General features: G+C 49.5%; 1 protein-coding gene across 6 annotated transcripts in view; it reads right to left on the bottom strand.

The window, feature by feature from the left end:
* The window catches only part of GFRA1 (GDNF family receptor alpha 1), a 195,018-nt gene that overhangs the window by 33,813 nt on the left and 136,560 nt on the right, over positions 1–24,645 (bottom strand). For all 6 annotated transcript variants that reach the window (XM_074373558.1, XM_074373557.1, XM_074373556.1 and 3 more), the window contains one exon: positions 24,161–24,497. In XM_074373558.1, coding sequence (XP_074229659.1) covers positions 24,161–24,497 — 337 coding nt within the window. The remainder of the gene's footprint in view (positions 1–24,160; positions 24,498–24,645) is intronic.

The raw sequence follows: 24,645 nt of genomic DNA, 5'->3' as shown, positions 1-24,645 counted from the left end.
CTGGTCAACAAGCAGCATCTGCCTGCGATTCTGGAAGCCTCCAGGGGCCAATGCAGTCCACCCAGAAGCCCTGGATGGTGGTGGAGTTGCAGAGACCCGGAAGTGGAGATGGGCCACAGACAACGCTGGTCTGGGGAGGAAAAGGGCTCTTTGTGGCCAACTGGCTATTTTTTTTTAATCTGAAGAGGATATTGTTGGAGAAATCCTGAATGAGCGCTGGGCCACCTCTGAGGTCATCATCCAACAGAGCAGACAACAGTTCTGTTTCTGTGTGAGGAACACAACGGACTTCAAGAGCACTGAGATAATCTGGCAATCGTGGGAGACAACGAATGGTTGTCTCAGCTTTCTCCTTTTTTGCTTACTCGGGTTGGCAGCCAACATACCCAGGCTTGTTTTCACTTCTTTCCACCCAGGAAACTGTATTTACCGAGCATACTTAGTGATACAAACAAGCTTGCGTTGGTGGGACAGAGCAAGGGAGGACGGACGTGTGCAGATCACAGAGGTGTATGAAGGGCCTGCAGGAAGCACATTCTGTGTCCCTTTCCTGCAACTTTAACTGGAAGGGGATTAAAAGGCCTGATGAAATTATCTAAGTTCACAGCGCACTGCAAAGGCTGCATAGTGTTCTTGCAGGATGGGGCGCTCTTGGAACCCTTGTGAACAAGGCGTGTCTGCACCTGCCTGTCTGTGCCGATCTGCACACTCCGTATGTCGAGTGCCTGGTTCCATCACTGTGACTCCCGGGGGCAGGTGCTGGAGCTCGGCTTTATTTTCTTTGCACAGCACCTGACACTCCTCAGACAGTCCCTTTACAACGCTTCCCAAGCAGGGACATGTGCTGAAGCTAAGTGGCTCGGCCAAATCCTCTAAATGAGGCTTGTGGGTGCGCCTGGATCTCTCCCACGGTCCAGCCTCGCTGCTGTTTTCTGACTCTAATTGAACACACTGAAGGGCATAAAACCTGGTCATTTTCTGTAGCCTGGTTAAAGGACTTATTTTTCAGAGGAAATCCCCAAAGGTGACCCAGGCTTACTCAACTGGCACCAACGGCATCCAGCTTGGATTGAGTGTTAATTTCAGAAGAATTTTCCTGGTCATGAAAGTTAATGATCTAGTGGCACCGGGCTTCTAACTCTGCAAAAGCCAACTGTGGTGCAGGCAGCTGGGGCTCCAGGTCTGCACGCAACCTGATCAGCTCTCTGACCCGGCAGCCCCGCGCTCCCGGCCGTCCCCTAGAGATGGACGAAAGGTCGTGCTATCTCCGAGTCTCCTGTTACTCGCAGTCTCTCGAGCAGACTATTAACTGAACAGCACCGTGATGCGGATTACTATCCTCCAGCACGAGGCTAATGCCACCAGACTCATTTTGCTTAACAACCTCAGAATTGACTCACAATTGGACTCTGGAATGGAAGCCTAATTGAGTCAGTCTGCTGCAGAGAACATAACCCTGATTGGGAGGATAAAACTAGATATACTGCTCTGAGCATCATCCCGGACAGGCTGGTTTTTTGAGACAAGACTGTCAGCACAGATTCCACTCCTAAGACAGAATCAGCCAGCGGATGGAAACAGTTTCAAAATGACCGTGAGCACATGCATCACGACGACACTAACATTTCCTGGGTTCCTTCACCTTTGACCCACCTCCACCAGACATTTATACTTGGAGATAGGATAGCCACTTTATAGGATTCACATTTCCCAGACAGAAAAACCGAAGCAAGAAGAAGTTTATGCAGCAGCGTGCGGGAGCCAGCTCGTTATGGGTGGCTGGGGACATTTTCAGGAATTTCGCGAGTCGGTTAACATCACAGTGGTAGCTTGAAAGCGGCCTTGGTGGGAGTTTTTACACAATGATAATCAGCAAGCACTACAAATCAGGGCCTTGTGCTGTTCTTGGAGAGCTGGTTGTTAAATATTTACTGGCACAACACTCTTTAAAAACCAGCATGATGTAGTCAGTCCCAATGTGTCTTCTCTTGGCACTTCCTGGACAGCCTTCCCCTCCCATCCCCAACCACCTTTGTCTCAAATGAAATGTGAAATAATGTAGTAAATTAACCCCCAGTCCTCAGTATCTTCCAAAGAAAGAAAACAGACCTCCCCAAAGATCCTCCCATCCCAACAACAGTCCTCTGTCCTCTGAAGTCTCTTAAAGCAATGTGTGCAAATGATTACGTGAATTGACAAAGGAGCTGACTTCTTGTCCGTTCCATTGACTGATGATGAATCAGTTCCCTGTCCCTGAACTCAAATAACCTGCCCCCTAGAAGCCCAGAGAAACAAAAGCTTACAGTGCAACAGTGGCTAGTTTTTGATAAAAGGTAAAAAAGGCTGCTAATAAAAATGACACCTAACGTGGATGAAGTATTTAGTATATGCTAAGTATGTCTTCATGTACTTTACATTTTTTTCTGACGACTCTCATAAGGTAGGGACCATTATTTTATTATCCAAATTTTACAGAGGAGGAAACCACAGCTTAGCAAATTTAGACCAGAGTGAAATAGTGAGTAGGAGAGCCAGGATTTAAAACCACACATTCTGATTCTAAACTTAAGCTTTTAAGAACAGAAGCTGATTTCAGAGCAGGTGTAATACTGAGACTGAGACTTGAAGGAAGGGTAGGATCCTGCAGGTAAATGTGGAAGAGGGTACTCCAGGCAGAAGAGGGTACTCCAGGCACACCCACAAGCATATGATAAAGTAACCACGTTCATAATAATCTCAGGGTAACAATCACGGGGTGTTTGTACCTGCCAAGCATGGATCTAAGTGTCTGACACGGATTCACATATTTAATTCTCACAACAACCTTGGTAGGTGATACTAGCATCCCCATTCCACAGATGAAGACACTGAGGCAAACAGAGGTTAAGTAATTCCTCCCAGGCTGTAGAGCACTGTGGTGAAGCTGGTACAGGACCACATTCGGCGGGACTCCAAAGCCTGAGAACATCCTCAACCACCACACCTAACACACACATCATCCATAAAATTGTTAGTCGTTCACTTGAGATGGCCGGGCCAAAGGATGCAAATGGTGAGTGACAGGAGATCGTGCTGGCAAGATCACGAAGGACCTCGAATGACCTAAGGGTTTGGATTTTACTGTAAAAGCAGTGGGAGCCACTGAAGGATTTTTGACAGAGAAGTAACGCGATCAGATCTGCAGAGCAGGAAGACTCTTGGGTCTCCCAGTTGTTAAGCAAAGATTTGCTTCGGACCTGTTCTGTGCCCTCCCTGTTCTAGCCACGATGAGAAGAGCCAGAAACGGGCCAAAGGCAGGAGGGACAGTTATGCGGGAGGCTGCAGCCAGCGGAGGTACAGAAGAGAAGAGGGCCAGAAAGGGAGGAGGGGAGGAGGATGGCTGAGCGGAGGGAAGGCTGGGATGGAAGTCAAGATTGCAGAAAGGAGGGGGCAGAATCTGGCGTGAGCAGCTCAGTAGACAGTGGTGCCACGCAGCATGGCGGGGACACAGAAGAGGACAGAGCTGCAAGGAAGAGAGTGAGGTGGGTTGTGGCTGTGCTGAGTTCACGGTGCCAGGGGAGCCAAGTGTCTAGCGGGTTGTGTGCACCCCAGATCTTCATCTGTCCGGTGGCCAACCAGAGTGTGAGCGCCTGCAGTCCTGCCGGCCCCCGCATCCCAGGACCGCCCCCCCCGCACATGCCCTCCTTCCCACCCTGGGTTAAGAATCACGCTGTAACCTGTGTCAATGGCTTCCTTCCCCAGCCCAGGCTGCAGTGATCCAAACAAGAAGGCTTACATGTCCTGTGTGGGATTAGCAAAGAAATTCCACAATTGGATTTCTTCTGGAGACCAGAAATCTCCATGACGACAGCAGTGATGAACCTGATTGTTTTCTCTCAGAGAAAATGAAAAGAAAATGAATAGGCACTAATGTAGAAACGTATCTCCCTCAGAAAGAGAAATTTCCCGCCCTTAAAGAGGAGGAAAATGCCGGCAAATGCCAAGCTGGCCTCAGGAAATCTGCTGAAGAGAAAACAGTGGTTTGTGCAGAAGATCTCGTATGAAAGGAAGCATGCTGCTAACTGGAAATAGAAAAATGATTATAATGATAAAATCTAGGAGAGTCTTCTCAAACAGCAGATGGTCTTTTGACAGTGGAGGAAAAATCATCTACCTACTTGTGTTGTTAACATTTTGAGGAAAATCGTGTTACGATGAACAGGTAGAAAACATACTAGTAATGATGCCCAGTTCAACTCATCCTGGGTTATCCTAATCCTCTAAATGTTTTTTTTTTTCCAGGGCAAATTCCACACTTGGACACAAGCTGTGTGGTTGGTGGAATGGAGCCCTGGACTAAAAACTGTGAGATCCTGAACGAGATCCAGGCTCTAACACTAACTACGCAGAGTTCCTGAATATGTTGCTTTACTCAGCTCTTGGACTTCCCTTCCATGTCAGAAATACTATTGGACACTGGAAGCTACTTGGGGAAAAAAAAAAAAAACACAACACTTCTTTCTGAAGCATGATTATTATTTTCACCCTTGATTCTATTCTACCATTACAGATAATTTTAGTGTCAAGGCATTTGGTTTCCTTTGAGTATAGAGATCAGATTTTTCTAGTGGATCCCCTCATCTCACACACAAGAAAGCTGAGGGCCAGAAAGGTGAAGGTCCTGTTCACTGTCACATTGTAAGTGGAGGAAGATGGCCTTCCCTGGAAGAAGGGTCACCAACTGCCTGTTAACAGCTCCAGAAGGGGAAAGGGAGGAGGGTGTTGGGCTTTAATTTCCCTGGGATTTTGTTCAAGTCTTCAGGTGTCTAATTGCTCTGTCCCTCCTGCCATCTGACCAGCTTGTTCTTCAAAATCTTCTCGCTAAGGTTTCCCTGATGGCACAGCCTCAGCGAGCACTTTACATGCAATGCAGGAATGCAGTAGGGGTCAGAGCAGGCAGACGGAACACTGCTTAGGAGGGTGGTGAGTCTGGCAATGAAGGAGGCTGCCCTTTACTAAGGGCTTTCGAGATGATACCGGTGCTCAGCCGGGACTGCAAGACTTGCCAACCCACCTGAAACCCAAAACCTTGAAACAGTCTCCATTTATTAATCTGCTCATGTAAGAAATCACCGGTGTTCTTGACCTGAACCCAATGTGAACATTAACGTTTTAAAATCTTGGTTTTCAATTCAAGCCATTTAGTTTCTGAAAGCTCTCTCAGCGGGTCAGTTAGAGGAGCCAAAATATGACGGCCTGGGAGTGACACACACCTGCTTCTAATCCCAGCCTACTTTCCATGGTCAAATACCTTAGCAAGGTATTTAACTTCTCCAACCCTCAGTTTCTTCACCTGGAAAATGGGGCCAATGATATCTGGCATTGCTTTAAATGGCTGCTGTGAGACCAAGTGACAATTACATAAAGCACCTGGCTCAGAACCTAGAACACATATTGCCCAATACATTTTTACTTTCCATCCCTTCATCTTTTCTCCTCAGTTTCTGGTCCATTCTAATGTTAAGCTCTTACAACAAAAACACAGCAACTCAACACAGAGAAACATACAGCTTTATCTTCTGCTGGTCCCTATGTTACACACAGGCAGACCTCAGAGATATTGTGGGTTCAGTTCCAGACCACTGCAGTAAAGCAAATATTGCAATAATGCAAGTCACCCGTATTTTTTGGTTTCCCAGTGTATATGAAAATTATGCTTACACGATACTACAGTCCATTAAGTGAGCAATACTATTGTCTAAGAAGTATACATACCTTAATTAAAAATACTTTACTGCTAAAAATGCCAAAACAATTACAATCATAACATCGAAGATCACTAATCAGTGACATGAAGGGAGCAAATGCTGTTGGAGAAATGGTGCCGACAGACTTGCTTGACACAGAGTTGTCTCAGACCTTCAATCTGTACAAAATGCATTCTCTGCAAAGTGCAATAAAATGAGGTGTGCCTGTACTCGGTACACGCTAATCTACAGAACCGAAGGCAGTACGTCTGCCCAAAACAAATCTGATGGGTCCGAAGCCAGGAATCCAGAGGTGTTGCTTAAAACCTCTCAGTCATTTGAGCTCATAGATAAAGGCATTTTTTTTAAAAAGCTACTTTTCCCAGGGGCTTAGGGGGGAAAGACTTTTTTTTTTTTTCCAGTGACTAAATATCAGTAAGTTTGTTAATACTGCTAATCTCTTACGCAGAATAAAATCAATTAGGAAAAACATGCTGCCCATATCAGCCCTGGGATGGTGAAGCAACAGCACCGGATGGTAATTTTCTGGAACAGTGACACAAAACAGATTTTTCCTCTCTCTGTTTTTAGTAAATTACCTTAGCCCTTCTTCTCTGGCAGTCTACTGGAGAGCACATCTGGGAAGCATCCTTCAGCCAATCAGAGCCTGCGTGCAACAGATTCTGTAGGGGGTGTCTCCTCGCCTTGCTGTTCCCTACTTTGGACTGTACACTGTGTGGCTTCCTGACGCAAGGACCCAGTGTTTGCCGGGGACAGGCTGTGAAGCTGCGGGGCTCAGGCTGCCCTTCAGAAAGCCCTGGTCCTCCCCTGCCTGGGAACAAACATGACCCCTCTGGAGCAAAGGCCAGGTGCAGATGCCCAAAGCTCCACGGAGTTCCTCAACCCCCTGCTGTGGGCTCCCACACCTGCTGGGATGACGAAAGCCTTGCCCAGAAGATGCGCTTCTCAGCAACTTCGCCTGGCCTTGGCCACATGCAGGGAAAGGAGCGACGAGGCCCAAGAAGCCTCCCAGACTTGCCTGATGCTTCTGTTCCCTGGGACAGGAAGGCCCCCATGACCAGGTGGAAGTCAATGCCTGTTCCTCCGAAATCCCTGCTTGGCCTCATCCTGAATCTTTAGGAGGTTACAGCCCTTTTACCCAAATGCACCCCCACCCCCACCCACCCTGGGGAGGCCCTTATTACGGTTGTTCATCTGGCTCCTGGGCAGCCCCTGGCCTAGCTTGTGGGTCACAGGAGGCTGTGGTCGCTGGCCTCCGAGCCTGACCCACAGGAAGGAGTGCAGGGAACACAGGTGGAGCCACACATCGCTGTGGTCCATGTGTCCTGCCTGGGGTGGATCTGTCTCTAAGGGGCTTGGTGAAAGCAGCTGCAGGGCAGAGATGCAGTGCTTCCTCAGCCTTTCTGATCACATCCGACTGCAGCAGCTCCCCGAGGGAAGTCCGGGGCAGCATCAGACCAGTCTCGGATCCCTCACCCAGCCACCTCGTGTGAACACTGACAGCCATCAAGCAACATCTGCAGAGAGGCCGACAGGGCTCGGCAGCTAATCTCTAGGTGGCAAATTTGAAAAGCAAGTTATGGTACTTGGCAAGGGGATCCATGCCAACCTGGAAGACGCTCTCTGCAGCCCCTGGTCAGATGCCCCAGAGCTGCCCTTCAGCTGGGGCTCCTCTCTCCACCCCGGCTCAGCAGATTCCCCCAGTGCACACACTGATGGTCATGGTCTAGGCAGCCTGTAAGTCATCACAAACAACCCTGTGCCGCGTTGCCAAGTCGGATAAAGTTGTTTTGTGTTATCCGTGCTACAGCACGTCCACTGGGCGCAGAAAATCTAGCTTTGGTGGTACTTGCTTCTGCAGGAAGAAATGGAGGGAGAAAAAGTGGGAATTCTTCTGGATGATGAAATTATCCTAACGCTCTCAGAGATCCCAAGGCTGTCTGTGACAAAGATGCTAAAACTCTTTTAAGAGTAAATCTTATCCAGTAAGTCTTTTATGCATTTCTTCAGGGAAACTTCGGTAACCACTTTGTGACTTTTGGCCACTAGGAGAAATAGAAATCTAGCTGCTCAACCAATCTTTCACCGGCAAATCCCCACCTTAACACTCCAGACAAACAAGCTGTGAATTTACTTCACGTAGAATTCTGCAGGCACCTCCATCTTCAGGAGTGAATCACAGAAGTTGTCTTCACATTCTTCCTGGGACCTAAGACACTCAAAGTCAACCGTTCAGGAACCCTGGACAGCAAAGGTCACCCACCATGGTTTCATTAATTTATGCCCACTCTTGCTTCGGAAGGAATTTCAAGATGCATTCAAATGCAGCTTTGATGCAACAGAATCAATGTAAAACTTAGCAAGGTTATTTGGGGCCATAGAAAGATAAGACCAAGACTGAGACAGTGGTGCAGTTAGTACAAAACGCACACATACCCCTGGCTAGGTGACAGCTACACATCCGGCTCCGTGCTTCTGAGAAACCACTGGGAGGAGAGGGAAATAACGAGTTTCACAATTCATGATATACTGAAAATTAAAAACGAGATAAATGCTCAGAAGAAAAACTATTACAGGAGGCAGAATAATGGGCCATAAAGATATCTACGCTCCAGACCCCGGAACCCGAGAATCTGTTACCTGTCACAGTAAAAAGACCTCTGCAGATGTGATCAAGGTTGTGCACCCTGAGGTGGGGAAGAGCATCCTGGATTACCCAGGTGGGGCCAATGTAATCACAAGAGTCCTTAAAAGAAGGGGGAGGCGGATGAGGGGGTCAGAGTGATGGAAGTGTGAGAAAGACTGGACCGGCCTCTGCGGATCTGGAGGATGGAGGGAGGGGGGCCGTGAGCCGAGGAAGGAGCGCCGAATGCAAGAAAGTCTACTCGCCCCTAGAGCCTCCAGAAGAAACTCAGCCCTGCAGACGCCTTCACGTCAGCTCGGTGAGACCCGGGTAGTACCTCTGGCCTCCAGAGCTGGAAGAGAATAGATCTGTGTGGTCTAAAGCCACCCCATCCGTAGTAATTTGTTATGGCAACAACAGAAAACTAAAACACTCTGAAAAAGCAGTACTCAGTAAAGGTTTTGCGTACAGAATTTGAAAACGGGCCAGGATGTAAATTTCAATTCAACCACTTACTAACCATGACATTTTGGGCAAATACCTTAACTTCTCTGAAGCTTAAATTAAGTAAATTACTCTGGCTGGCTGAATGACAGAAAGTCCTTCCAAGCGTTACGGGAGGGTTACGGGTAGCTGGCACCTGTCATCTGCTGCAACTGCTCTGGGTTCCTCTGGGAGGACAGAACTCATCAATGCTGCTGCTTCCCGTTCTGCCACGACCTTGAGACCTCGATGAAGCCCTAGGGTAGAGATGACCACACTGACAGTTCCCCTAGAATCTACCTGCTAATAACTTGGCATATGAAATGCTTTGTCCTGAGATCACTAATCCACCTGTTCAACGTCTGTATGTGTTCGATAAACTCACGATTAACATCAGGCTTACTCCTACCATTAGGACCAAAGAGAGATTTCTCCTGTGAGCCCTCTACACCTTCCAGCAGAGAAATGGGTTTCATAGGCCAGTGGAATCCCACCCACGGAAACAGGTCAAGACAATTCTACAGGTCGCTACATATGGCCCTACATGGTATCTTTTGCTGGCCTGGCTGGCATCAGGCCTGTGTTAATTTAAGGAGATGCTGTCAGTACCCTCAGAAAGAAATGCAGCACCACGATGTTTATGGACAGAGAAACTGAACTCTAATTACTTTAGGGAAACACAGGTAAATTCTAGAAATTATCCCAAATGCTGCCTGGCTTCCTTCAGTCAAACCTTGCTTCTTTAAGGATTCCCAGGAGATGAAACGTTAAAATTACACAGGCTCTCTTGACTTTACTAATTTGCAAAACTTCCCCCTCTGCCTCCACCCACAAAAGGACAGCCCTAAATACCTCTGCGGTACCTGAGCTCCAAGCTCTGCTCAGCCGAACGTTAATTCACCTTCTTCACATTAAAAGAGCCTGGTTTCTGCACCCTGGGAGGGGGTGGGAAGGCACATGGATGTCTGAATGGTAACAGCCTGGACTTGCACAAACAGACTCTAAGCAGAAACATGTGAAAAGAAGATCCCCTATTAATCTTTAATAGGGTTGCAGACTTCCTAAGGAAAATTATGTTCAATAGTAAATATCCACTTGGTCATTTTTCTTCCAGGCAAGTTGTTTTAAGGTCAACAGAGACTTTGAGCTCAGCAAACAACTAGTCCCTAATATCTTCCTTCCTAGATGGGGCATTGCTCGGGAGACAGGGAGCTGTGGTGTTACACGTCAAAAGAATAAATCACTTATTCCACTGCCATCAGATGGTAATTCCCCCCTTTTTCAGAAAATCCATAACGTTTCTTCATAATCCACTCTCACGTTTAACAGCCTCCTGTCAACAGCAGCCTTCTCACTCCCCACCACCGCACCACCCTCCACCAGCCCGTTTCTACATTTTACCTAAAGCTCTCAGCTGAATTTAAAACTACAGTCCTCCCTTTTATTTCCTGCTGGGTAGAGCAACTTATTTCCATGGTTCACATAAGCCATTTTCTAATAAACTCTCCCCTCGACCATTCCACCTGACCAGTTGATCTCAAAGGCTTATTTTGACCCACTCATAGTGATCTCAAGGGTCTCCTCTGAGCCTTTCCCCCAACTCCCTGCACTGGCTCTGAGCCCCAGGGAGGGTGTCGGCTTCAGCCTTTCTGCCCACACCTCCTCTCCATCACTATTTTTGTTCACATCTTCACTTTGGTGACAGACAGCCTCCGCCATGAGAAGGTGACCACCCAGGATTATGCCCGGCATAAAGCAGACGTTCAGTAAATATTTGTTGAACGAGTGAGTGAATGAATGAATGAATGAATGAATGAATCCGAGTGCCGTACACGGAGGCTCCAATCACCTGTAGACCAATACTCATCATGGACAGCTTGGTGTCACAGTTTCAGCACAGATGAGGAAAAACCGCAGCCCAGGTCTAACTGCTCCAGAGCCCGCACTCACGACTACGCTCATTTAGAGCCAGTCACTGTGCCCAGTGCGTCATGGGCCCGTGTCATTTGACACCCAAGGACCTGAGCAGCCAGGCTGGGCTACTTTACAGTGGAGGAGCCGGGGGTCTAGAACGATCAACATCCCGCCAAAGTCACGGAGCTGGTTAAGAGTTAGAGCCAGATTTTGAGAAGAAGACTCTCCAGCTCACGCTCTCCCCCACAGCAATGAAAGAAGAATGAACGTTCCATCTTTTAATTTTAGTTCTTGGACTTTTGCTGCCATTTTGAAGTCAACTGTGTGCACAAGAAGCCGAAATGTGATTTAGGGGGATATAAGTGGTCTTTACTAGACCCAATAAAGTGTAATGACAGAATTAGTGGGCATTCTTTTTGTTTACTAGTGCTCGCAGTTTAAAAACATAAAAAAATAATATCTGTTGTCACTGTTCGGGAAGGCTCAGATGCAATCCTATGACACAGCTGTGTGGAGAAGTCACTGTGGCCCAGGCCTCCCCTTGCTGAGCGTCCCACTCCCCAGGCTGTGGACACGGTCACCCCCAGTCAAGAAGTGAGGGGTGCAAAAAGCGGGGCTCCCCAGAGCCACAGAAAGAAGCCAGCAGCCCCGCACCTGCCCACCCTTTCCTGGTTGCAGGGACCACCCCTGAGGCTGGAGACAGGGGGCACCAGGCAGGGCTGGCCTGGATGGGACCATCTCCTTGGGCGCCTCTTCCAGAGAAGCAGACACACACGTGGGCCCTTCCCGGAGCTGGTGGGAGCCAGGCAGAGCAGGAGAAGGCATGAGCCCAGAGTTGGAGCACGGGTTCCAGTCCCAAGGGCCCTGCTGCCATTTCATGTCTGCACATTCCCACGTACATACAAATCACCGGCACTAACAGGGCACTTACAGGGCTGCAGGGAGGATTAAAGCCCAGAACCCAGTGCCTGGCACAGAGCTCAGTGCGCACTGAAGGGCCAGATATGCGTGTTGCCATGACTACTCTCAAGGTGCCATCTCTCCAATCACAGCCCTGTGAAGCAGGGGTCTCGCCTCCTTCACATGAATGGACGGGCAGAGAGCAATCAAGTGGGCTCTCCAGGACCCCAGCCAAGGAGGGCCACAACTTCAGCTGGTTTCTGGAGGCGCCTGAGGCCGGCACCCCCTGCCCCCCGTGGCCAAGGAATGCTAAGCCTGGCTCCCTCGAGAGGGCATTCTCCCATGTGAGTTGGAATAGAGTCCCGTGGACAGGCAGAGTTTGGTGGCACCTCTTGTAAACCCAGAAAACACCCCTTCTGGCTTTCTCTGAGCCTGGGGGTGCTGGGGAGCAGCCTAGAAAGAGCCAGGGCCTGAGACTTCTGGAGCGAACTCGTAAAGGTGCCCCAGCATCCAGGTGCCCAGGAAAACGATCATCCAGCACCTAGCACAGGGCCCAGCACAGACACACTGGGCTCACCAACCTTCCAATGGTCATGGTCACTAAGCACCCACAACGCAAGATGCTGCGTGTGAGGTGGTGGCCGCGGTGGGACAGGGACAAAGATGGAGATATGGCCTCGCTGGGACACTACATCTGACCTCCCACCAGCTGCACCCACCACCTCCCCTCTCCATGGCCGACAGTAAGCGAGGGGTGAGACAGCTGCATACTTGTTTGTACAGGTCAAGGTTCAGGGTGATCTTGGCTCAGGGAATCCTAGCACTTTGGAATTTTGAATATCCGTGTGTGTTTGAGTAACCTGTGTCCTAGCTCTGCCAGAGGCACTGCCGAGCACCTGGCACTCCAGTCCTGCCGAAGCGGTGAATGCACCAACCACCCGCCAGAATGCTCTTTGGGAACCTCAGTAATTTTAAGAATATAATGGAGTTCTGAAACCAAAAACTTTGAAAACCATTGTTTTAATGAGAAGTGAAATATATTTGGTAAGGGGCACGTAAGTCCTCTCTTGACAGGATTCAAAAGTCTCTTTTTTAAAATTTTTGCTTTAAAATGAATAAATAAAGGGTAAAAATAAAATCCCCTCAGGGAGAGGGTGTAGCTCAGTGGTAGAGCCGGTGCTTTAGCATATACAAGGTCCTGGGTTCAATCTCCAGTGCCTCCATTAAAAAAAAAGCAATAATAATAAATAAATCTAATTACCCCCTTTCCCCTTGCAAAAACAAAAACAAAAACACAAAATCCCCTCCAGTATCTAATTCCACACACCCTAAATGACCCAGGAAGATTACGTGGGTGGTTTTCAAGAGATGCACACACGTGGCACCAGGGGCCAGCAACACAGTGGACCTGGGCTCTGCAGCCTCGCGGACCCTCTGGATTTTCATGCCAGTGGCACCACCTGGGCGACCGCAGAAGTTGCTCCAGATCACACTTCCTCATCTGTGAACCGGGGAGAGTGATGGAAGCCCCCACTCCCAGGGTTGCTGTGAAGCGCTCAGCACAGTGCCTGGCGCACTGCAAATGTCAAATAAATGTCACCCTCTTCGTCATCATCTTCATCACTGTCATCCACACATTGCTGCAGTAATGTCCCTGGCTCTGCAGATTCTGGGCTCCTGAGTCCTGTACAACCCTGCCCCCGCTTGTGGCTTGCTTCCTAACGGGCTGATCGGATGATTCATGGCCCAGAACCAACCCAGACGAGAGGAAGGTTCAGATTCAGTGGCACCAAGTCAGTGACTGCCCTTTGCTGGATCTCTCACATCACTGACTCAGACACAAGCACCTCTCAGAACCCTTTATGCACGGTTACTCTGGGTCACTGAAGCAGCACGTGCCCCAGGAGGCTGCCAGGGATCCCCCCACTGACTATTCAGTTTAAACAATAGTGAATCTAGGACTCCAGGCCCAACGAACTCGTGGCCAGCTCCTTTCACATCTTACTGGGTTTCTTTGTATGTCAATAATCGTCTATTCTAGACAGAAATGGTCTTGAGATGACACATGCTCCAAACACCTCTGGACTTTGTCTACCCGTCTCTGCCTCCCACTTTTCCCGAATGGTACCAAACCCAAAAGACGGTGGTATCTAAAGCTTAGCAACAGCGTTCCATGTAACAGTGTTGGAATTTCCACATGGCACTTAATGCTGTTGGTGCACAAAAGCGTAAAGCAGTACAATTCTACCCACTCCACCCACAAATCCTACTTTAAAGGCCTCTGTCTGCTATTGGGGGATGGGAAACGTTACACTTGGAGTCTTAAGCTTTCTTCGTCCTCTATGATCCAAGCTTGTGGAAAACGTGAGGGGAAAAGAGGGACATATGTACTGAGTGTTTGCTTTGCTGGGTGGCAGGTTCTGTGCTGATGCCTCTGCATAGATAACATTTAATCCTCACGCTGTCCTGCGAAAATGGAGTCACAGACACAAAACTGAGGCCATGAGCTGCCCACATCTTAGGACTAGAAGCACCAGGACGCGAGCCCAGGGCCGCCTCACTCATAAACACGTTCTGACAGCTACAGGGAAAGAAAAAAAGGTCCCCACTCCAGCTTGGTGTCGTACTTTTCACATTGATGGTTCTTTTAAATTCTTGTTTTTCTTGGATGCAAAATTTTCTGCATAATTAATTGCTTTTGGAAATCACGGAGCAATTTCCCATTCACTGAGTTGGAAATGCCTCGCAGAAATGTGAATGCCAACGTGACTGCGGGATGTCTAGCTTGGGGGGATGCCTGAGTGGGGGTCCGGCACCACCCTGGGTAGAGTAGGACTCCACGCCTGGCTGCGAGATCCCGGGTGCTGATCAAACACGACAGCCACCCAGTGAGGTGGGCAGATTTCCCGGCACAAAAATGAGACTGCTGTGGGTCACAGGCCACAGGAACCGTGGTGACCAAAAGACGTCTTGTGTCCTGTGGACGCCAGGACAGGGAGGTAACAGCCTTAGCTTAAGGAGCCAGTATGCCGGCCAATATGAGATACCCTTGGACCCCAAAGGCTGTTGGTCTGGATGAGAGGGCAGCCCTCTATGAACACTGGGGTCTCTTTTTCCCCAACGTTTGCTCAGTGGATAATACACATTTGGAAAAAGAATGATATGAAATGGAGGCAGCCCCGTCCCTTGAAGGAACAAAAAGAGCTGGTAAAATCTAGAGTTAGGGTTTAGGACGAAACTTGAGCAGGGAGCTAGTTTTCCCTGCCTGGGAACTTCAGGGGTCCCAGTACATGAAATGGTCACTGGGCACACCAGAAGGGTCCTTTCTGAAGAGGAACAAGCTACACAAAGCAGCAGAGGGAACCCACTGGGGTCTTAGACAAAGTGGTCTGAAATCTAAGGCGCCAGAAACTCCCTTCAAGCCCCCCACCCACCCCCGTGTTGGCAGCTCCGGGAACGACCCCAGGTCTCTTACCCATCGCGTGCTTTACCAGCACTGCCCTCAAGATGCAATCCACAAAGTGGAGGTTTTCCTATGACGAGAAAATGGCCAGAGGGCTGAGAGAAGGTAGGATGGCAAACACCTGAATGACCCCAATCTGGTGACATAACCATGGATTGTTTAGAGCTGGTTGTCACTCTGTGACAGCAAAGAATTCGTCTCCCATGAGATACACAGCCAGGTCCCTGAAATCTGCTGCCTTGGGGTAGGTGAGGGTCGAGGACTCTGAACCCCAGTGAGAGTTCAGCAGGGAGTTACGGAGTCCAACCAACCAGGTGAGGGGGAGCTGCGGGGTCAAGGGGCACATAACTTACACATCTAGGACCCTCGGGTCAAATAAACTGCGCTCAGTAAATGTGTCCGAGTAAATGACTGAGTTAATGATATGAAGAAGAAAACCAGTGTCGTCTGGAGGGATTTTTTTTTCCTATTTGTAGAAAAGCCTCTTGCGATCAGTAGGCTGTCACAGAGAAACCACTCTGTAATAAGCAATGAGTGCTTAAAAGGAAATCAGATAAAATAAGAACTTAATGAGCATGTATTACCTGAGTAGCTTTTTAAAAATGTTTTAAATGATGCTAAGAGGCTATCTATGATGGACATTATGTCCTAATGCTCTGTGAAAACTGTCTTTTAAAACTGATGCTGTCTTGGCTACTGAGCCATAAAGAGCGTCTAGATCCAGAGGCTGGCGGGGATGATGATTCTGTCTGTCTGGAACTAAAGGCAGTGGGACTGAACAGTGTAAGAACATTATATTCTTGTCATGAAAGACAATCATTTGCAAAGAATGACAGAGCCGGGTGTTGGGAGTTAGCAAGACAGGGCTGATTCCCAGCTCCTCCACGTGGGAGCCGCGCCACCCTTGGGCTCCTCACTCCACTGGCTGTCCCCGTGCAGGGCGGCTGGGTTGGGATCATGAAGCCTGGTGTGGCTCATCATTAAAACCCAGTAAATGGGTTGTTGCTCCCACACCTTCTGCCACTGCTGGTCTCCCCCATTCTGCTCGCCCTTCCAGCCCAGCTCAGATGGCAGCTTCTCCAGGAAGCCTTGCTGACCCACCAGCCCGAGCTGGCTGTTCTGTGCCTCTGTCCTCCCACAGTGCCTTCTATCTTTCTGACCACAGAACAGGCTGTAATGATTTTACGGGCTCCCACCTTCCTTTCTTCACTGCAGGTGAGAAGTCAGGTCTTTATACAATAAAAGCAGGCTACCTGGGTGAATGGATGGATGGATGGATGGATGAGTAGATGGATGAATGAGTGAGTGGATAAATGGATGGATGGATGGATGGAAGGATGGATGGACATATTTTCTATGCACTAAATCATCATCACTCTGAGTTCTCTGCCTTCTGGCCCTCTGAGGGACTGATACCAATGGCCACCCACTTCTTCCTAAGGTTCTGATCTCCCTCAACTTTGCTGAGGTCTTCTCTTGGTTCTCCAACTCTACAACTTCTTACCTTTCTAAGGCTAGTACCTAGGTAGTGTTCCCAAGGTTCAGTCTTTGGCCTTTTTCTCTTCTCACCCACTTCCCCTGGGGAATAAATCCTACCACACACCCTCAACAACTTCTATGTTGATGATTCTAAAATCTACCCCTATATTCCAGCCCCTTCTCTGAGATTCATTCAGACTTTAAATTTGTCAATTTATTTTTATTTAGCCATTCAGCAAATATTTAGTAAGTACAGAATATTGTCCAGGAACAGTTTTAGGCACTTGGTATGTATCACAGATAGAGAACCTGACTGTGGAACTTACATGCCAGTGAAGAGAAGAGGGAAACAGTAATCAAAACAAGTAAGTAAATTATATGGAACATTAGAAGGTGATAAGTGCCTTAGAGAAAAAAAGAGAACAGGACAAGAAGATTATGCAGGGACTTGCAGTATTAAATAAGGTGACCCATGTGAACCTCATTCAAATCAGAGTTAAGGACACTGGGAGGTGAGGGAGTTTGTCTAGAGCATCTGGGGGAAGAGTGGCCAGGCAGAGAGAACACCTGGAGCGGAGGGTAGAGGCGGGACATGCCGGGTGCATTCCAGGACCCTCAAGGGGACCAGAGGGGCTGAAGCAGAGGGAGCAGAGGCAGGGTGGCCAGAGAAGAGTCCAGACAGGTAAGGGGCAGCTCACGTCAGCCTTTGGGAATACTTGAAGGACCGTGCCTTCACCTCCAAGTGCCTGGCTGTACAAGCCTTCTGCGTCCACGTGGACATCCTTGTGCACCGCGGACCTGGTCTTGTCTTTCTGAACCCAGTAACCTCCGCTGCCTTTGGCTGTAGAGCCTATTGACCGTGACTTCCACTGGGTCAAAGGATATGTGCCCTCCGGCCTCAGCAGCTGGTCTAGGGATGGGTACGTGACCCAAGCATGGCTACTCAAAGTCCTTAACTGGGATTTTTCTAACAGGTTTCAGTAGGGGAAGTGTCTCTATCTCTGTGCACATGAGGTGACAGGATAACAGAACTCACAGAGAAATGGCACAAGAGAAGGAGGAAGACGAGCAGAGGGGAGCAGAGCAGTGAGTGGGTGGCGCTGGTGACACAGAGCCTCCATCTTGGCCACATTCAACGACTCTCCCTCCCCAGTCCTATGATTAATACAGCCCCCTTCTTCGGCCCTAGTGAGCTCAAGCTAGTTTTCTATCACGAATCAAGCGTCCCCAACCTCTTGCCTTTACATCACACTGATTTTTCTCCCTCTACCTTTAGGACAGACCCCAGAGCCCCACCTCCCGCTCCCTCCACTGCATCCTTCCAAAACTGAGCACCTTTCTTCCTTTCTTCCTTCTGCTTGACTTTCCCTGCTTCTCACCCACTGAGGCTCAAGCTGAATACGGCTCCTGAGACCCTCCACTATGTCACCTCCTCCCCAAAGAAAGTTGGGGCTCTCTCTTTGGGCTTCCTGAGCAGATTCAATTCTGTTCCTTTTCCTTCCACTTTCATACTCAGAGACAGTAAAAGACAGTTCTGGTGCCAAGACTCCATCTGTCCACGTGGATCTAATAATTAGCAGAATGTGCAGATGCAGAGAAAAGGAGTCTCTGGTTCTGTCTCAGGGCCGAGAGCAGCAAAAGTGGCTCAGCTGGGGACGTGGGCAAGTGAGGGGTGGGGCGAGGAGGACGCAGAGCCCTGAGCTTGGGCAGGGCAGGGAGGGGTGGGATGGGGAGAGCGAGAACACCCGAGGAAATCTGGACAGGCATTTTTTAGCTACAGGCTCCAGCAGGAACAGACAAATGGCTTCACACCCGCCTCTGCCAACAGAGAGATAAGGAAAGAGATAGCAGGAGACAAGACAGAGCAAGTTGCAGTGGGGTCCCGCCTGACTTGCAGCTCAGGTTAACCCCCGTGAGCCCGGGACTCGGCGAGCTCAGCCCCTGCTTAGCGGGTGCTGAACGGACGCACAGGCTGGGGTGAAGGTCTGGAAGATCCAACAGGAAGCACACCCCCCACCCCCACCATCCAGCAGATGCTGGAGGACGCCCCGCCTCTTCTCTCCAGGTCTCAATGTATCACTGCAGGCACACAGGAGCCCCCCGCAGGAGTCCAGGGGGCCTCCAGCCCAGAGATGGGGTGGCAGACAGCTCGTGCAGGTGGGGCGAGTTAAAAAACAAGCCATTCGGCACTCTGAATGCATTGCTAAAGACACCCATGTAATCATTTGAAATGAAAACTGCTCAAATGAACTGGAAAATGTTCTACTTGTATTTTCTCATATTCCTGAACCTTTCTTTCCATGGTTCAAAAGTTTGCATTGTCTAATTGCTGATTTCCATTTGTGAATGAATCAGCGTAAAATAAAATTAAGTGCCAAATTAATCTACCCATCTAGTTCCCGGCATTAATTATCCTCTGAGCCATTTTCTCCTGCGTTTGCCACACGTCACGACAAGCCTGGATACGGTGATGTAGAATCTAGTTTTCAACTCGGGAATGTAGCCCAAACAGTAGAGGATGTCCTTGATCTTTAAGAGCCATGGTTTACTAGGCAAAAGGGGTCTGATTCCAGGCAAAGGAAATGCATTCCTCACCTTTTAAAGGTGCAGTATCACTGTCAGACCAAGTAAGTGACTGGAGTAGAAATTTGCTGCATGGTCTTGTGACATGTTTCCCCAGTTGTCTCAGTTAACAAATTAAGCAGCAACATATTTCCTCTAAGTATAACAGGGTCAGCCCCAGTGTGGGAAATGTGGTGCTGGCTGGGGCAGAATTCTGCAAATTACATACGCTGTTCCCTTCTTGGTTCTGCTAAAAAACAAAACAAAAAAAAAACCAGGTCTCCAGGATACAATTACAGGATCCTTAGTCCCAGGGGAAGGTAGAACCACATACTTGGTGACCTGCTCAAAGCCACCACTCTTGGAAATTTTGGAGATACAGAGCCTGGGCACCCAGGGAGGGCAGGAAAACAAGAAAGCCTTGAAGACAGAAGGCACAGAGGCCCTGATCCCTTCCCTTTTGAGGTTCAGAATTATCAGAATCTTTCCAAAAGGTATGAGCTACCCTTAGCCAAGCACTGTTTCAGCCTTAAAAAAGCAATATTGCAACAACATGGATAAAACTGAAGGGCATTACGTTAAGTGAAACAAACAAGTCACAGAAAGACAAATACCACGTGACTCCACTTACATGAGGTATCTAAAACCATCAAACTCACGGAAGCAAAGAACAGAACTGTATCTGCCAGGAACGAGGAGGAGGGGGAGGCAGGTAGCTGCTGATCAGTGGGTATAAGATTTCAGTTGCGTAAGGTGAACAAGTTCTAGAATACTGTGCCTATAGATGACACCACACTGGGCATTTAAAAACCCATTAAGAGAGTAAATTTCATGTTAAGTGTTCTTACCACAATAAAACTTTAAGGAAAGAAAGAAAATGCAAATGTAACTCAATTCCAGCTAAGATGCACTGCCAGGAAAGGGAGAGTCTGGGATACTGTGTGTCCAAGGTGTCAGGGGGGCTCTGGCGGGAACCCCTTAGGACCTGCCCCCAGGGCAAAAATGTCACACTTCGGGAAACAGTGGCAGTATACTGAGTATAACCTAAGAGTAGTTACTCTGTGCCCAAGGATGCAGCACGTCTGCTGCAGGTGCAGAGTGACCAACAACGGCACAGCCATCCAACCACCAAGCATCCTCTGGGCTGTTCGCAGCAGCGACCCCTCGTGGCAGCAGCTAAAGCCACAAGTCAGGTGGGCTGGTCAGTAGCTTCAGGCTCCCTCTCTGCTTAGCCTTGGAAGCAAAACAGGTTTTGGATGGCATGCTCTGGAGGAAGATGCCGCCCTCTTCGTAATGAAGAATAGCTGAGGCCTCTGAGTGACTAATTAGAAAAATAAAAGGGCTATGGACATACCCGTAGCGCCCTAAACCAGGGCCCAAGTCCTGAGCATAGTTTGGATGTCAGAGTCTGGGACAAAGGAGGAGTGAGACAAGAGTTTCAATTCTGTGTATACAACCACTTGCATCGAGAATAAAGGAACATGCTTCCGTTAGGACCAAACCCAGTCCTGACATCCTTCCAGGCACTAAGGAAAGCAACCAGAGGAAATCTGGCAGGGGAGACACTGTGCTTCAGGGGAAAGACTGGAGGCTTTTAAATTCCATCACACCCTTCTAATAATACCTCCACGTTTGCTTTCCTGCAGACAAGCTTGGAGGCCTAAGCAGTCAAGCTCTTGCCTCTCCCCAGTCACCCCAAGAGGAGAGAAACCTGTCAGCTTTCCTAAAAGGGAAAAGGAAAAAAGAAAACAAAGTCAAAGGAAAAGCTGAAGTTGCGTGTCCTCTGAAGGCACAGGGCGGGGGAGGCAGGTTTTGCGCGGAGGCACTGCTGGACCCTGAGGAAGGGAACCTGTGTGCTTCGAGTTGGAAAACATTAAGTGCAGGGAAGTTTTAATGAGCTTTAGCAGCTCTTTGATAGTCGCTGATGTTGAGGTGGCAATGGAGCATTTGAAATGTAAGCTTTCGAAGAATAAGCTTTTCAGGAAGCGGTGTTCCCTCTTGCCATCCCTTCGCTTTGGGGATATTCAAATCGGGCCTTCAGTCATCCCATGGAGGGTACCTGCCTTCCTCTGGAGGGGCCAGAGCAACGTGAATATGAAACCTCGCAGAAGGCCCCAGCTCCTGCTGGTTATCAGCTGCTGCTCCGGGCAGTAGTAACCGCAAGGGCTTCACCGAGATGGATCGAGAAGGGATGCAGTAAAAGGCATAAAATTAAAGACAAGATTAATAAAACCTGATGAAAGAAAACACCACGAGCCTACCTAGCAGCTTAAGTGACATTTACCACATCCGACAGGGAGGGGGTAATCGTGAGTCATACGTCCAAGCTCTGGAAAGAAATGACGGGCTAAGTAACTTAACGGCAGACAACGCCAGGGGAAGTCACTGATTCACCTTCCCAGAGAAGATTCAAGACAGGATATAAAACCCATCAATCACACCGAGGCCAATTTCACTTGGGAGGGCCCCTGGACAGTCTAGGATCTGGATTCCCAAACAGCCTCCAAGCTCTGCCCAGTGCCAGCGATGGGCGGCACCACACAGGCTGCCTCCTTCCAGCTGCACCTTCCAGTCCAGCCTGACTTCACCCCAAGTCATGGTGGCTGTTGTCACCACAGTCCAACTGTATTGTGACCAGGCACAGTCAATCATTAGGTGAGGACTGTCCTGCCGTCCCTTGTTTGTTTCTGCCCCATCAGCCGAGGCGACTCATGCTGCTGGGGCTGTCTCAAACGCAAATGGTTCCTGGAACCTGCCTGACAGGTGAGTCTGAACCCCAAACAGCACCCATCCCATTATCTGCAGGTTCCTCCAGACTCTTCCCCAAGAACACCCCAAGTTCCCCAACTCCCAGCTGTTTCTCACCACAGCTTAGCGGGGAAGCTATCTGATTTGACTGTTTCACACTAATCCTCCAAGGATTCTCTCTTTTTCGACAGCAGGCCAGGTAATGCAAATGAACCATGCAGGACAGGCTCTCAGCCGGTTCAGGAGAGGTCAGGGCCTCCTGTGGACCTTACACGCAAGACAGACCTCATGAGAAGAGGAGGAAAGGCTTCATCACCACACTCTCTCCTGCATCCCAACCATCACTCAGTGGACAGAGAGCTCACCCCCATACAGCAGCTTCCCGTCTCCAGACCACCTGCCCTGGACCCATCAATGAACAGGATAACTCCCTCCTGCAGAGACAGTGAGGGGCTGTAGCTGTCTGGCTGTAAGCCAAGGAAGACCCCAGAAAACCAGTCCTGCTCTTAGCAGAGGAATTCCTTCTGCTCAAAGGCTAAAGGAGCACAGGAACTCGGGTTTCAGATGCGGGAGTCTTCAGAGGAGGGGTCTTCAGAAATTCTGTTCCCTCACATCCTCACCCTGAGCGAAGCTCCCTTGGTCCTGCCTGCCTCTCACCCCGTTCATCTCCAGCAGGGGGTTCTTAGAGCCCCTGGCTGATTGGCTTCCCCACCTTATGGCTGCGAGGAGGCCCTGCTTCTTCCTCAGGACCCTCCCAGCACAGCCATCCCTGACCCTAGCCCGGGGGTAAGAGGGTCTCAGTGAAAGAAGGGTGCGAAACTGAGGAAGGGTCTTTGGAGAAGTTGCAGTACCAGAGCACCTGACTCCTCCCGGGACAAGCCTGATCATCTGAGCTCTTCCTCATAGAGCTTCCACCTTGAAAAAATGGGGGTGGGGGTAATTTCTCCCAGAAAGTCTTCAGCATGAGGGGGTTCTGCAGGTAATGAGGAGTTTGGTTTTTCTTGGGTGACTATTAGACCTAGTCTAAGGAAAGACTGGGACTCCATTCTACCAGATTAAAACTTAAGCTAACCAGAAACTCAGCTCACCAGAATCCTTAATACATCAGACTTTTTATTCCCTTGCCCTCCGGTCTTTAGAAATGGAAAACGTAGAAGAAAACAAGCACAAAGTTGCGCCCTCACCTACCCGTCCGCCTGTGAACATTCATCAAGTGCACAGGATTCTGTCAGAGGCAGCATGTGAATCCCCCTGGCTCCCCCCGGGGGGCAAAGTCCAGGTGTTGTCCCATGTGATGCCCGTCTGAGTCTCCAGCCCGGAGCCGGCCTGTGCTCCGAATGCAGCACCAGCATTGCCTCAGGCTGCAAAGACTCAAGTCTCTGCTTATGAAAAATCTGCTCGCTTCGATCGGCAATGAATTCAACCCAAAGTTCTGGAAGGACACCCATCAAACTGTTAACAGTGACGGTCGGCAGCAAGTGGGAACAGCGTGAAGAGGAAATTTCCCTTTCCCGCTACCTAATTCTATGTTGCTCTTTTGTCTTTAAAAAAAGAAAAACACACAGAATATATTCATGGAGTCCTTTAAACATTAAAAATAAATGAATACATGGCCAAAACAAGGAAAAGGAAGTGACTGTTTTCAACAATACGGCCCAGACTCAGCAAGGTTTCTGATGGGGGCTGAGATCCGAGGGCACAGCTAAGCAGGAAGGCGTCCACCCTCAGCCACGAATAGTAACGAATAGCCCAGAACAGAGCCAGGCGTTCGGGAAGTTCTCCTCTTCAGGGATGGAAACAGCTCCATCCCTCTCGCTGCTCCCTTCCAGTTTTCTGACCTCGATGTCAAGAGCTTCCATGTCTCCAGCACCCCCAGCCCACCCACTTACCCTCTTTGACCCCTGGGAGGTCCCTGGTCCAGCAGAGGGGGCACATGCCGCCAAGCTCACGTGGCCTCGGGTGGCCCCCAGTGCTTACTGAGCGCCGTCCTAGTCACCTCACTCCGGCACCTCTCAAAGCTTTCCCCGGGTTAAAGATGGGGACCTTCCTCAGCGCAAGAGCCTGACCAGCAACTGAAGACCCTTGTGCCAGAGGCAGAGGTCAGTTTCTGGCCGATCCATCCCAGAGGCGGCCCTCCCACCTCTCCCTGGCAGAAGCTCAGAAAACAGGAGCCGGGCCACAGAAAGAGCCGCCAAGGTTCTCCCTGCCACTCATTCATCACTGAGCCACTGGCGGGCTTACCTGCAGATGTAATTGGTCTTGCAGGAGTCCTGCAAATTCAAGCAGTTGGGCTTCTCCCGCTCCTCGTAGGAGCACACAGGCACGATGGTCTGCCGCCTGCGCTCGGTGCAGGCAATGTCCCTGCAGGAGCAGAAGAGCATCCCGTAGCTGTGTTTGGCCGGCACCTTGTCGAAGAACTGCCGGAGGGCCTTGTGGCACTTGCGCCGGTTGCAGACCTCGTTGGACATGCTGGTGGTACACGGGGTGATGTAGGCGGACCTGTACTTCTTGCAGGTGTCATCCAGGTTGCAGGCCTTGGCGGCGTCCAGGCAGCTGTTCCCTTTCGAGATGTGCTCCACTGTGAAAGGAGAGAAATGCAGGCGTGGTCACAGGGCTGGACGCTGGTGCTGCTCACCTGTCCTGTTTTCACCGAGATCTGCCCGTTCACCTGGCAGTGCTGGCAGCTCTGATCAACTCTGCGTTTGGAAGCTAATAACTTAATGAGT

This window comes from Camelus bactrianus, chromosome 11, assembly GCF_048773025.1.
Source record: "Camelus bactrianus isolate YW-2024 breed Bactrian camel chromosome 11, ASM4877302v1, whole genome shotgun sequence".
Lineage (NCBI taxonomy): Eukaryota > Metazoa > Chordata > Mammalia > Artiodactyla > Camelidae > Camelus > Camelus bactrianus.
The sequence above is the reverse complement of the archived record's forward strand: the minus strand, read 5'-3'. Positions and strand labels throughout refer to the sequence as shown.